This window comes from Lipophrys pholis (assembly GCF_963383615.2).
Source record: "Lipophrys pholis genome assembly, chromosome: 12".
NCBI lineage: Eukaryota > Metazoa > Chordata > Actinopteri > Blenniiformes > Blenniidae > Lipophrys > Lipophrys pholis.
The window spans coordinates 25,668,390-25,680,582 of record NC_137641.1 but is presented as its reverse complement, the minus strand read 5'-3'; the positions used below and the strand labels follow the sequence as shown (position 1 = coordinate 25,680,582).

The following is a 12,193-nucleotide window of genomic DNA, read 5'->3' as shown; positions in this document are numbered from 1 at the left end:
TATATATATATATATATATATATATATATGAGTATTAAATTAAAGCAAAAGAGTATTTAGGTGATTTTTAAGAAAAAAAATTATCATTTTAATCTGTAGTAGTTGTTTTTGCAGTACCAGTTGTAGTTTTCAATTGAAAGACAAAAATAAATAGAAAAGCGATTATTTAATTTCTGATAAAAAAGCCCATGTTTGCTTCAGCAACAGCTAATTCATATTTTTATAATAATAATAATACTAAGAATAATCGTTGTACAAACTAAATTATCGTTATCTAAGCTGTTAATAAAACAACTAATATTATGATTATTTATGCTGTTATCATTCTTCAGAGATTGCTGATGAGCTTCATGTTTGTCCGAAACAATAAAAGATTTGCCATTTCTTCAGTTTTTGATCATTTGTTGTCGTCGTCCTCTCAGGAGGGGAACCTGAAGCGATACCCGACCCCGTACCCCGACGAGCTGAAGAACATGGTGAAGACGGCGCAGTCGGTGGCTCACCGGCTGAAGGAGGACGAGTCGAGCGACGAGTCGGGGAGAGATCCCAAACCGGTGGAGAGGAACCACATCGGCGTGCAGGACGTGGGAGTGAAGGTCAGGTCCTCCGGGGGAAACGGTCACTTTCATTTCTTCTGCCTGTTTTGTTACTCACTTTAGTTCCTTTTTAGGAAAGCAAACAGTAAGCGTGTCAGAAGTTTAGTTAGAAAACAGCAGAGAAGCTTTTAGGATACACACATTATCGAAAGTGATCTTTTGAGCTTTCAGGACCTTTTGTTTACGTATGTCAGCTGGACTTGTTTGAATGCTTCATATATTTTTCAAGAAAAGCAATAAACATGGTTACGGAGGAACTGAGCACACGTACTGTTCACTGCAGGTGATTGAAGCTCCCTGTCCCAACGGCATGGCATCAGACATAGAGACGTCCATATCGACCAACACTTGTGCACAAAGTCCATCTGCAACTGAACCGAAAGACACTTCGGACTCTTACAGCTCTCGGAGAATCCCACTCAAATCGTCCGAGGGCTCCATGATGAACCACGAGGACACGCTAGATGTACGAGTAACGGAACAACTGATAATCAGGACTTGTCACAGCTGCGGGAACTAAAGTTGTGTTTGTCCTCAGGATTCTGAAGAACTATCTGACGAAGAAGACGAGATGAAAATTGCGGAGATGAGGCCGCCTCTCATCGAGATTTCCATCAACCAGCCTAAAGTCGTGACTTTAAGTAAGGATAAAAAAGGTAATATTTCAGGTTTTAACGATGACATGAGGTGTAAATAACTGCGGTGCAATAAGAGCGACACTCCTGCCACACAGATGACGGGAAGGACGCGGACTCTCTGCTGGACGACACGGTGGCCAACAGCAACCAGAACAACAGCAACTGTTCGTCACCGTCGCGAATGTCCGACTCCGTGTCTCTGACCACGGACAGCAGTCAGGACAACTCTCTGTGTACACCTGAGAGAGAGGCCAAGATGCCTTTCCTCCCCAAAAACCGGTTTGTGATTGTTATATCTCAACTTCTGTGTTTCCAGCTCATGTGCATGTTGTGGCCCGAAAGATCAAGAGAACAGGGATGTTTCCATTTTACAAACAAAAGTAGTTTGTTACGCAGATTTCTAGCAACTTTCATTCATGAAATGCAATTTGTATTACTGTAAATAATGTGAGGATTCAATAAAATGGAGGGGGGAAAATAAAATCTGATTGATGTGATGAAAAATATCTGCAATTGTTTATTAAAAGTGGAAAAAAGTCTAATTTGCATGAAATCCAAAAAGCAAAAGTATCAGATAGTATTTACAAACGAGGTGCACAAATATGTACAAGACCATTTGGAAAATGTTTATTTTTTTTTTTCAAGCTTGCCTCCCTAAACCTGTTTTACGGCTCTTTTTGGGAATTGTTGACAAAACCTACATTATTTATCCAACCCATCAAACATTTGTGCTTCAAAGCGGGAGTCGACGGAAATAAAACACAAATATAAAATAGGTTACACTGAACTAATCCTCAAAAAAATCAAACAAAAGCCTAATTAATGTACATAATTAAAATGAAACCTGCTGCAGATAGTCTAGAAACCTTGGCAAAGTATTAAAAAACAAATGTTCAAGACGGTTGGTGTAGAAACAAATTATACTGGGAGAACTTTGTACTCCTGCTGTGCAAGAGTCGAACAGGTCACACTCAGCATGACTCAGAGAGCCACAACATGCATATTAATAGGAAATGCATCAACGTGAAATAAACCTTAACATCTGCTGTAAAATGTGATTCCTGTCTCTCTCTCCTGGTCTGTCCTCATTCCAGGCAAGAAGATGAGAATATGAACCAACCTAAAGACACGACCCCTCTCCTTCATAACGGTAACGGCTCTGAAACGTCCCTCCAGGCTCTGTTAAAAACCCAGCAGTCGCCTCCAGAGAAGATGGGCGACTACGACCTGTCCATGGAAGCCCGGCTGGCCTTCATCGAGAAGGGTATGAACAACGGCGTCGGGGACGGCTACACCAAGTGGGACCAGATCAACATGAACGTGACCAAGCTGCCAACCGACAACATGGTTCAGCTGGACGGGCTGGACCAGGCCCGGAACGGCTCCGTGGGCCCGGAGGACCTGGACAGCAGGCTGGGGTACGACAATGTGGATCATTTCCAGAACGGGAATCAGCCGCCCGGTGACTGCATCAACAGTCTGGGTAACAAAAGCCAGGCGATGAGAGTGGAGGCGTCTGCCGTGCATGTGGCGTCGACAGGAGTGACAGCCAGCAGTGACATGTCTCTGTCTCGCAGCACAGAGGAGCTCTCGCCGGAGAAAAGGTGCCATCCGCCGCAGGTGGTGAAGTCTCAGAGCATCAGCAACATAGAAACAGGCGGCATGAAGCTGTACTCCTTCGAGGGAGACGGCGACGCCTACGACATGGCCGCGGCCACCCGGACGGCAGGAGCCGGCCCGGGGCCGGGGACTCAGGGCCAGAGCATCGTCCGGAGCAAGTCGGCCAGTCAGTTACTCAACGACCAGACCCTGATGGTCTACCCCGGCTCCTCCGCATCATCCTCAGACCTCCTGTCCTCCTCCAAGCCTCCTGCCAGCACCAGCAGATACCCAGTTTCCTCCAGCATGGCGATGGGAATCCCCCCACCTCAGTACAATGTCCAGTACACGAGCAGTACCATGCCTAAAGACGGCCTCTGGGCCCAGAGGACGCCAATGCCTCCAGAGCACCAAGGCTACCTCCCTCCCCCTCCTCCTCACTCGCTCGCCAACACCAACTACTCAAACCGTAACCAGGCGCCTCCGTACCCTCTGCAGCCCCAGCAGAGGGGCCCTCCCATGGCTGCTAAACCCCCCGGCGACATGTGGGGGAAGGAGAGACTCCACTCAGCCGCTGTCCAGCCCAGAAGCAGCACTCTGCAGAGACAAAGCAGCACGGCCTCCACGGCCTCCATGGCCTCCATGGGAGACCCGAGGCGCATGCAGCTGCCCGAGGGAGAGTACATGACCTACAGGGACATCCACACCCTGGCGAGGGGGCCGCTGGCGATGAGCCAGGCCGCACAGAGGCCCCTCTCAGCTCGCACTTACAGCATCGACGTCCCCGGAACGTCCCGGCCCGTCATCGCCCGGCCGCAGCCCCACGAGCTTCCAGAAAGGACCATGTCAGTCAGCGACTTCAACTACCAGCACGGCAGCCCCAGCAAGAGGCCCAACACCAGGGTGAAGTCGGAGCACTCCCTGCTGGACGGGCCGGCACTCGGGCCCGGAGGGGTGGGAGCAGGACGGGTGCCGGCAGACTGGAGAGACCAGGTGATGAGGCACATCGAGGCCAAGAAAATGGAAAAGGTAAGAAAGTGCAGGAAAAAAAAAATGTTGATTGCAGGAAACTAATCTCGTCAAATGTTTCTGCTTTGCTGTTTGGATATTTGCGTAGTGGAGTTTTAATGTTCCTGCTTGACCCTTCAGGCCCTCTGTAGAATTGAGAATAACTAGTGTTTTTGTCCCTGAAACTCACGAGACAAACTATTTAAAGATCTTTATTACTACACCAAAGGTGTGTCTCGAAAGTTCCGAAACTTGTGTCAGGTTGGCTACTGGCATTTGTTATGTCAAGCTTCTGTTTAGGTGAGCAAAAGAAAAGCTTGAACACAGGTTTGGCTTTATTTGTCTTGGTTTTGAAGTATCTTTCCGGCTCTCCCGGTACCAGCCGTTGTGTCACATTTGGTTCTGGAGTCAAATGTGTGTGTTATCAGTGGATTTTATTTAAAAAATTCAAAAATAAATAAAATACTGCTTCCAGAAACCTTCACAAGAGCAGGACGTCTCAGAACCCGTCCAAATAAACCCAAACCTAAAACCTACTAACCCATCTGTATGCCAAATGTCCTCTCTGCATGTCTGCCTGTGTATGCATATATGCTGTAAACGTGTCTCATATTGTGTCACTGTCTCATCCGGTGGGTTGCATGTCCACCACTGACGTGTCGTCTGGTGCTGGTTGTTTCATGTCATCAGAACGCGCTGTCTCGCTCCTATAATTCCAATAATGCTCCGCTGAGCTGGTCTCACTACGGCAGCTGTAGGGACATGCATGCCAGCCAAGGGTCCCTGGTGTTTAGTGTCAGGGACGGACAGTCCTACGGAGCCCCGGGCGTCTGTGTGAGTACCGTGAGCTTGTAGTGTGCTGCCGCAGCTCCTACTAAGCACGTGGGCCTCCCCGAAGTTCCCGCTGGTTTCACATCCTTTTTAAAAGAGAAGAAAACGCCTGTTTCCTCCTGATCACAGACCGTCACAACGCCGTCTTTCACTTTGTCCTTAAAAAGACAAATGAAAGATTTTTTTTTTCCCCAACATCTGACGCTCACAAAGCCTGTGAAGCAAACGTCAGAGTGAAAAAGGATGGATTCTACTCTTTTCTGTTGCTTTTTGAAGTTTAAAAGAGGCAGGAGCTTTTAAAAGGGGTCAAATGTTTTGTACTGCAATCAGACTGAAACGTGCAATTTACTACAATTTCAGCTTTAATAGAAATGTGGTTCAATTATCAGACGAAGACTTGAATGCAAAATGCTCATGTTGCACCAAGAAGGATTCATTTCAGAAAAAAAACCCAGTTCTAATCAAAACTTAAGATTATTACAATCTTATTTAAAATTTAATATATGCATTTTAGTTATGTAGACTGAAAAATAATATTTATTTAATGTGAAGACCCGTGCCGGAATTCAAGCAAAACACAAACAAACCAATAAATGATGACATTAAGGTTCAATTCCTAACAAAAAAAAGTACAAAAACATTAAGCTTGATGAAGTTGCTAAAAATGATCCTCCACCTTCTTCTAGTGCAAATGGAGTTTTATAATGATGGAAAATTCAATCATGATACGATACGCTCTATCTTAGAGTGGTCATAGTTTTTTTTTTTTAATTATTATTAATGAATCCAGATACTTAAATGTACGGAAGAGTTTTAGGGCCACTGAAGAAAAAAAAAATTTGGAGGCTGAAAAAAAATAAAAACCTTTGTGGCCTCAGAAAAAGTCAAAAATCAAAGTCGAGATTTTTTTTTTCCACGGTGGAAAAAAAAGTCTGCGCGTGTGACTGCTTCCTCAAAATGCAAATCAGGCGGTTTAATGAAGTGATGAAGAGATGCTTCAGGACAGAATGTAGCTCATAAACACGGTGCAGTTATCATCAGTATCAGGACGAGAAGAGACAGAGCAGCCTGCTGCCTTGTTCCGTTGCGGAAGTGCGTCGAATACGAAGAACAAAGGCACGGATCCCGGGCTGCTGATTTAAATGTGTTCTTATTAATCAAGGAAACCCTGTGTAAAATCACTTGCCCATAAGCAGTAAGCAACCCGATATAGTCAGAATTAAGGGATTTAATGTGAATTCACATCTACGGGCAAATGATGAGGGACGGACAGACGTCTCTCCGTGAAAAAAATAATAATCTCGACTTTGATTTTCGACTTTTTCTGAAGCCATGAAGGTTTTTTTTTTTTTTGGTTTTTTTAGCCTCCGAATTTATTTTTTTTCTTCAGTGGCCCTAAAACTCTTCCGTATAAATGATACTCAAGGTTTTATGATCCATTCTGATAATAATATATTCAAAGTAATGTAGTTATATAACTAAATTACATTTAAAAGTCATCAAACATAATAAATAAGCATTACTCACATTGGGGGGGGGGGGGGATGCCCGTTTCAAAACAAGAAAAGTAAACTTATTTCAAGGTATTTTTAATTTTAAATAAACACATTTAAAAAAATTTAAAAAAGATTTTTTGCCAATATTGCAACTGAAAATTTAATGTTTTATTAAAATGAGACACGATATAGAATATTGAGATCTTAAAATTAATAGGAAAAACTTAGTTTCGGCTGTATTTGTCTTACAATAAACCACAATTACTTAAAATAAGATTATTTATATTCTAAAAATAACACCTCAGTTCAAAAAATGCATGAAATGTGAAATAAACCTTGTTTCTTCTAAAATACAACTCAGACCAAGATCATTTTAAGATTGTTTGACTTAACAAGATTTTGAAGATGCTTTGTCTTAAACCAAGTCCTTCTATCTTTCTGAAATATTACTTGTTGGGTGAATTTATCTTAAATCAAGTGGGAGTTTTTGACATTTTGCAGCGGCAACGTGCTTCATTGTTCCTAAACTATTCTCTCCCATAATCAATTGTATATTAAGCAAAAAGGTTGAAACTCTTTTCAAGTCTCACTGGACAATTGGATAGAAAATAATCACTGTTTAAATCAAACTTTAACAAAATGTATCGTCACGTTTCACATGTTTGGCATTTGTGGGCATATTAGAAGCGGCGCTGCCTTTATGTAGCTTTTAGAACCTTTATATACTAAATTAGAGCTGAAACAGCAGGTAAACCTGTGTTTGTTTGTTTTTCCAGTGCATGTAAACACATCAGACCCGATTATTCTCTTAGTTATCAGATTTTTATGTTCAGGTAAAGATGCTCTCCCTTTAGTAACTTTAGCGTCTCAATGCTGCCACCTGCTGGTTCCTCTCATGTCTGTAGGCCTGAGCGTTATTACATTTCAGATTCTCGTTTTTTTTTTTGTTTTTTTTTAAATGAAAAAGAACAAATTGTATGAAGTGAGGAAACTAAAACTGCACAGTAAAGAACAAAAAGAGACCGCCTGGCAGCTGATGGCAGACTGTGTGAACGGACCAGCTGATACTGCGAGGGGGAAAAAACAAAACCAAAAAAAAACAACCACTTGAAGTTTGTTGGAAAAGCATGAAAACCAAGTTTTTGACTGGCGTCACAGTGGGAGGTCGTCGCTGGGAGTCCAGCTCCTGGCAGGAGAAGCAAACCGGCTCATCCTCCAGCAGATGGAGGCTCTGAGGAAAGCCTCATCACGGCGACGGCGTCCTGGACTGACCCGCGTCACTCACTCTGCTCAAATCTGGAATGAAAAAACGGCGCCTGTTCAACTTGCGCATGATTAAAACCAAAAAGTACAGCACACACAGGAGCTCTGCGATTACCTCGAAAATTATTCTCAATTATGTTTCAAACTGGCGATTATAATAAGTGAATGAATTGTTTATTATGTAATATTACAATAATATAAACTAACTTTAATCTTAAAACAAGTTAAAGGGAAAAATGTTGTAGATCTTTTGAGCAATTGAACTTTTGCTGGTTTTTACCAAAACTGCCGATACTGCTGCTTTAAAAAATGTTTTTACCTTAATTGTTTAATAAACCTGTACATATCAATACATAATAGTAAATGTATTAATGAAGTTCATCCTAGACCCAAAAGTGTTAAAAAGTAATTTAGTTATTAAAGTATTTATTAATAATAAGTAATGAATTAATCCATTTTCTCTTGATTAATTAGTCTTTTAAATTGAATCCCACCTTCACAGATAGACAGAGAAAATGGAAAAAAGCTCCAACAAAAGCAGATTAATGTCCCTGAGTCGTGTTTCTTGCAGCTTGAACTCTTCAAGTTAAAGCAAGTTTGATTTGGTCTTGCTTGCTTGTGAATAGTTTTAAAGATTTGAGTCATTTCACACATGTAGCTGCTGTTATCCCACTGTGCCATTTAAAAAAAAAAAAAAAAAAAAAGATGAATAAAAAAAAGAATAAACTCGAACTTCTGTATATTAAAGATAAACCAGGATGTGAATCCTCTTTGGTGCAGCCCACTTATGTTTCTTGTGACGGTTTTTGCTCAGTTCCACTTTCCACTTGTTTTCTGTATTCGTGTCATTAACGTGTTTCCAACCCGACCCTCTTTTAAACCCGCCTGCCTCTTTTTGCGTGTGAATTAACCCCCACCTCCTCGTGATCTCTCCCTGTGATTCTAATTCTCCGAAATCACCATTTCCTTTTCTTTTTAACGTCACTCTATAGCCTTATTTTGCCTCATTCATGGCCTCGGAGTCACTTCATAACCTCTCACTTTGTGTGTGGCGGTGAAAACTGGGTTTGGGAAAGGTAAGTTTGTGTCGGCGTGAGTCTGATCATAGAAGGTGGCTTTTAGTTGGGAGTGTGTAGCAGGAGCAGTGTGTGTGTGTGTGGGTGTGTGTGTGTGTGTGTGTGTGCGCTCTGTGCCTGAACAAAGCTTGGGTGCAGTTTAATTTGGGCTCTTTCATCATCGTAATCAGATGTGCTCACCCATTATCTTCCCTCTAAATCAACATCTCCCTAATATCATTACCAGGTGAGAATTATGGTCGCTGGGCGTCTCTGCTGTTTGTCATTTATTTTGGGTGCGATTGGATTTCTGCCCATTTGAGTACAGAGTAGGTAATCGTGAGTGCGTTTGCTTTCAGGACGATGTTTTTGGTCCTCTGGGACCTCCAAGTTACACCATGGACCCCCACAGAAAAGTAGGTTGAATAACACAGACGCTCCTCTCGACCACATGGACTTTGAAGTGAGTACTGAACACCTTCCTGTGCGGCGTTTGTGTCTCAGGTGCCTTTGATGAACGGTCAGATGGGCCCGTCGGTCCGGCCGCAGGCGAGCCAGTCGTCCATGGCCCGGCACCCGTCCAGAGAGCAGCTCATCGACTACCTGATGCTCAAAGTCTCCCAGCAGCCGCCGGGGCCTCAGCGGGGTCAGCTCGACGCTCTGCAGCAAGAGGTGGGAAACGTTGGTCAGATCACAGTCCAGTTCGGTCCAGTTTTTGCTCAAGGGACATCGTCTGATGATCTTTGCATCTTAATTTGACTGAGAAAACAACATAAGTGTTGCGTGATTGGTTTGTTTGTGTTTTGGGGGCGGGGCTTAGCCAAAGCTCAATGGCATCCATCTATTGCAATTAAAATACTTCTCAAAGTCGGCACACCCCAAGGTACATGTCAAGGCCTCAAACATTTTCTGATAACAAAGTTATAGATTACTAGATGATGAAACTGACATTTGATCGGATTTTTCTAATTCATGTTAACTTAAAACCAAAATGGGAAAACAATAGGATAGAATTTATTCCTGCTGTTTGTAAGAAAGAAGTTCAAAACATCACAAAAGAAACATACTAAATGATGATTTTACTAGTTCTGTTTAACATAATTACCTGCCAGCTACTGTGATGAGAAAACTGTCTGACGTGTTTGTTTGTTTGTTTGTTTGTTTGTTTCAGATGCGGGTGAAAGTGGAGAAGAACCCAGAGCTGGGTTTCAGTATATCAGGAGGAGTGGGAGGTCGGGGGAACCCCTTTCGCCCGGACGACAACGTAACGTCACGTTCTTGTTTCAAACCGACATTAAAAAGTCGTGTTCTGTGAAAGGCTGGAATTCTAAAGCTTCCTAATCCCATTTCAGGGTATATTTGTGACGAGGGTTCAACCTGAAGGACCGGCATCCAAGATCCTTCAGCCGGGGGATAAAATCGTCCAGGTATGTGATGTTGGTTCTGGATTAATCGCAAGTGAAAAACTCCATCAAGTAGCTTCTTACATTTCTTCCGGTAAGTCTAAACTAAATCTAAGTGAGCTGAAGTGGTACTAAATATGAATGCACTGCGAAAACATAGTCGATTAAGATGATTTTCTATAAATACAAGCCAATAAGTAGATGATAATGTCTTTTTGCTCCGAGATCTGTTATTCTAACTTTGCGCTTTGTTGCTCGTAATGATATTTATCTCAAACATGTTGATAGAATGGAATAGAAATATTATAATAATATATTATTATTTTTTTGTAGGTAACATGTTGTAGGGCAGTAGAATTAGACGACTGCATCAATTGTGGAAAATATAAAGTCAAGCCTTTTACAGAACTATTTTATTTTTATTGTTATTAACCCCCCCAATTTGTCCTTTCTACACATTTGTACCAAAATGTGGATTTTCTTCAATTATACAAAAGCAAACATACACTAACAACACATTTACACAATGAGAAAAACAGAATAATATATATGCATGAGTAAAACTAATAAGTACTCTAAAACATAAAAGCTGGAGTGCAACTCTTTTATTTGTATTTTTAAAAATATCAAAAAAAAAATATGGAGAATTTTCTTTTTTTTAAGTTCTCAAACACAAATTACATGTATATTTAGTATTTACTATTTGTTTATTGTATATTTAGAGACATATACATACGCATATATGTATAAATACACAAAAACAAAGTGAATAATAAATGGTAAACTATAAAACTACATAAATATCTAAATATTTTATATTGTGAGTGTTAATCTGTCGTTTGTTTCTTCTTCTCCTCCCACCTGCAGGCGAACGGATACAGCTTTGTGAATATCGATCACGGGAACGCCGTCTCCCTCCTAAAGACTTTTCCAACCACTGTGGATATGATTATCGTACGAGAAATGCAAGCGTAGACTCAACTGAAACTGACCCCCGGAAGAAAAACAACAACACAAAAACTAAACTAAAAACCAGGAGCGAGCGCAGTGGTGGTGGAGCGAGGGGCACATGAGAGAGAAATATAATGTTGACTGTCGTATTTTTCTACGTAGAAGAGACTGATCGGGACTATTTATAGTAGAGATCTTCATAGCCTTGAGTCAAACGGGGAAAACCACTGAATGTAGTGGATCCAACAAAGCAAGACAGCAGCAACCATCTACACGTCTGTGTCCTCAACAAAAAAACTAAACAGGCCATCACTGTGGTATATAAATATATACATATATATATATTTTTATACGAAAGAAGCTGAAGATGATATGAGCTTTGATGCAAATACTGTGGTCTCTGTACAGGTCTTTTTTTTTTTTTACACACACATCAGCCATTCATCATGAACTTTTATTTCTGCAGACATATATATATCTGACCACTAGGGGGCGGGGTGTGCGTGTGTGTGTGTGTGTATGTGTGTGTGGCCCCCCACCTCTACCCCCCTCTCCTGTCATCAAGCTTGCCTTTTTATTTCATGGGAAGATGGTGAAGCGGTGCGATCGTATCTGGAGGACAGTGTTACGTGCTTGTCGTGTCGAGACGGAACGTAGATCAAGGAGGGAGGGAGCTTTTCTATTTTTTGTTCCTTTTGAGATTATTCGTCCTCTACCCCCCTCCACCCTCCCTGCTCTAAAGGCTCGGAGGAGAGGGGGGAAAAAATAAATAAAAATCTTCCTGGACTTCATCCCCAGACGTCGGAAAGCAGGAGAAAAATCTTTGGAGTTGGATCGTAAAGGTGAAACGGGATGGAAAGTCTTGGGAATCGTCTGTTTACTGGGCCCAGTAGGTTTTAAAATACAAGCCGAATATTTTGTGGAGATACACAGGTGGAGAAAGATCGCCGCCTCGAAACCTCAAGAGCCTGTACGTTTTCAAAACGGATCCCGAGCAGAGGAAGACGTGGACGTTCTGCTAGTTAACCAAAGCGAGTTTGGAAGTGGACGGAAGGTGAAAGGAATCGGAAATTAAGAAAGAGTAGGGTCTAAACTTCACTCATGTTTTATTTTGAAGGGCTTCATTCTTCAGGCAGACGTAGGTGAGACGAGTGGCTTTTAAAATCTGGTGATTCTTCGTTGTTGTTTTTATTATTATTATTTAACATGGGAGAAGACCACATGTTGCCTTTTATGTGTCTGTAAAAAAAAAAAAAAAAAAAAAAGACTTGCTTTCTGCTCATCACTCTTTAGCAGTTTTTTTTTTTTTTCCATTGTTTTTTTTCTTTGTTGTACAGAAGTTGGAAGGAGTCG

General features: G+C 41.8%; 1 protein-coding gene across 6 annotated transcripts in view; it reads left to right on the top strand.

Annotated features, from left to right (window-relative positions):
* The window catches only part of erbin (erbb2 interacting protein), a 62,607-nt gene extending 51,505 nt beyond the window's left edge, over positions 1-11,102 (top strand). For 2 of the 6 annotated variants that reach the window (XM_080477020.1, XM_080477021.1), the window contains 10 exons: positions 423-596; positions 880-1,062; positions 1,135-1,252; positions 1,330-1,513; positions 2,329-3,862; positions 8,846-8,902; positions 8,991-9,158; positions 9,658-9,750; positions 9,839-9,983; positions 10,757-11,102. In XM_080477020.1, coding sequence (XP_080333146.1) covers positions 423-596; positions 880-1,062; positions 1,135-1,252; positions 1,330-1,513; positions 2,329-3,862; positions 8,846-8,902; positions 8,991-9,158; positions 9,658-9,750; positions 9,839-9,983; positions 10,757-10,962 — 2,862 coding nt within the window. In that variant the 3' untranslated portion in view covers positions 10,963-11,102. Of the gene's footprint in view, positions 1-422; positions 597-879; positions 1,063-1,134; positions 1,253-1,329; positions 1,514-2,328; positions 3,863-4,531; positions 4,676-8,845; positions 8,903-8,990; positions 9,159-9,657; positions 9,751-9,838; positions 9,984-10,756 lie in introns of all 6 variants that reach the window. The other 4 variants (XM_080477025.1, XM_080477022.1, XM_080477024.1 and 1 more) reach the window with 4 other exon arrangements.
* Positions 11,103-12,193: the final 1,091 nt, after the last annotated feature.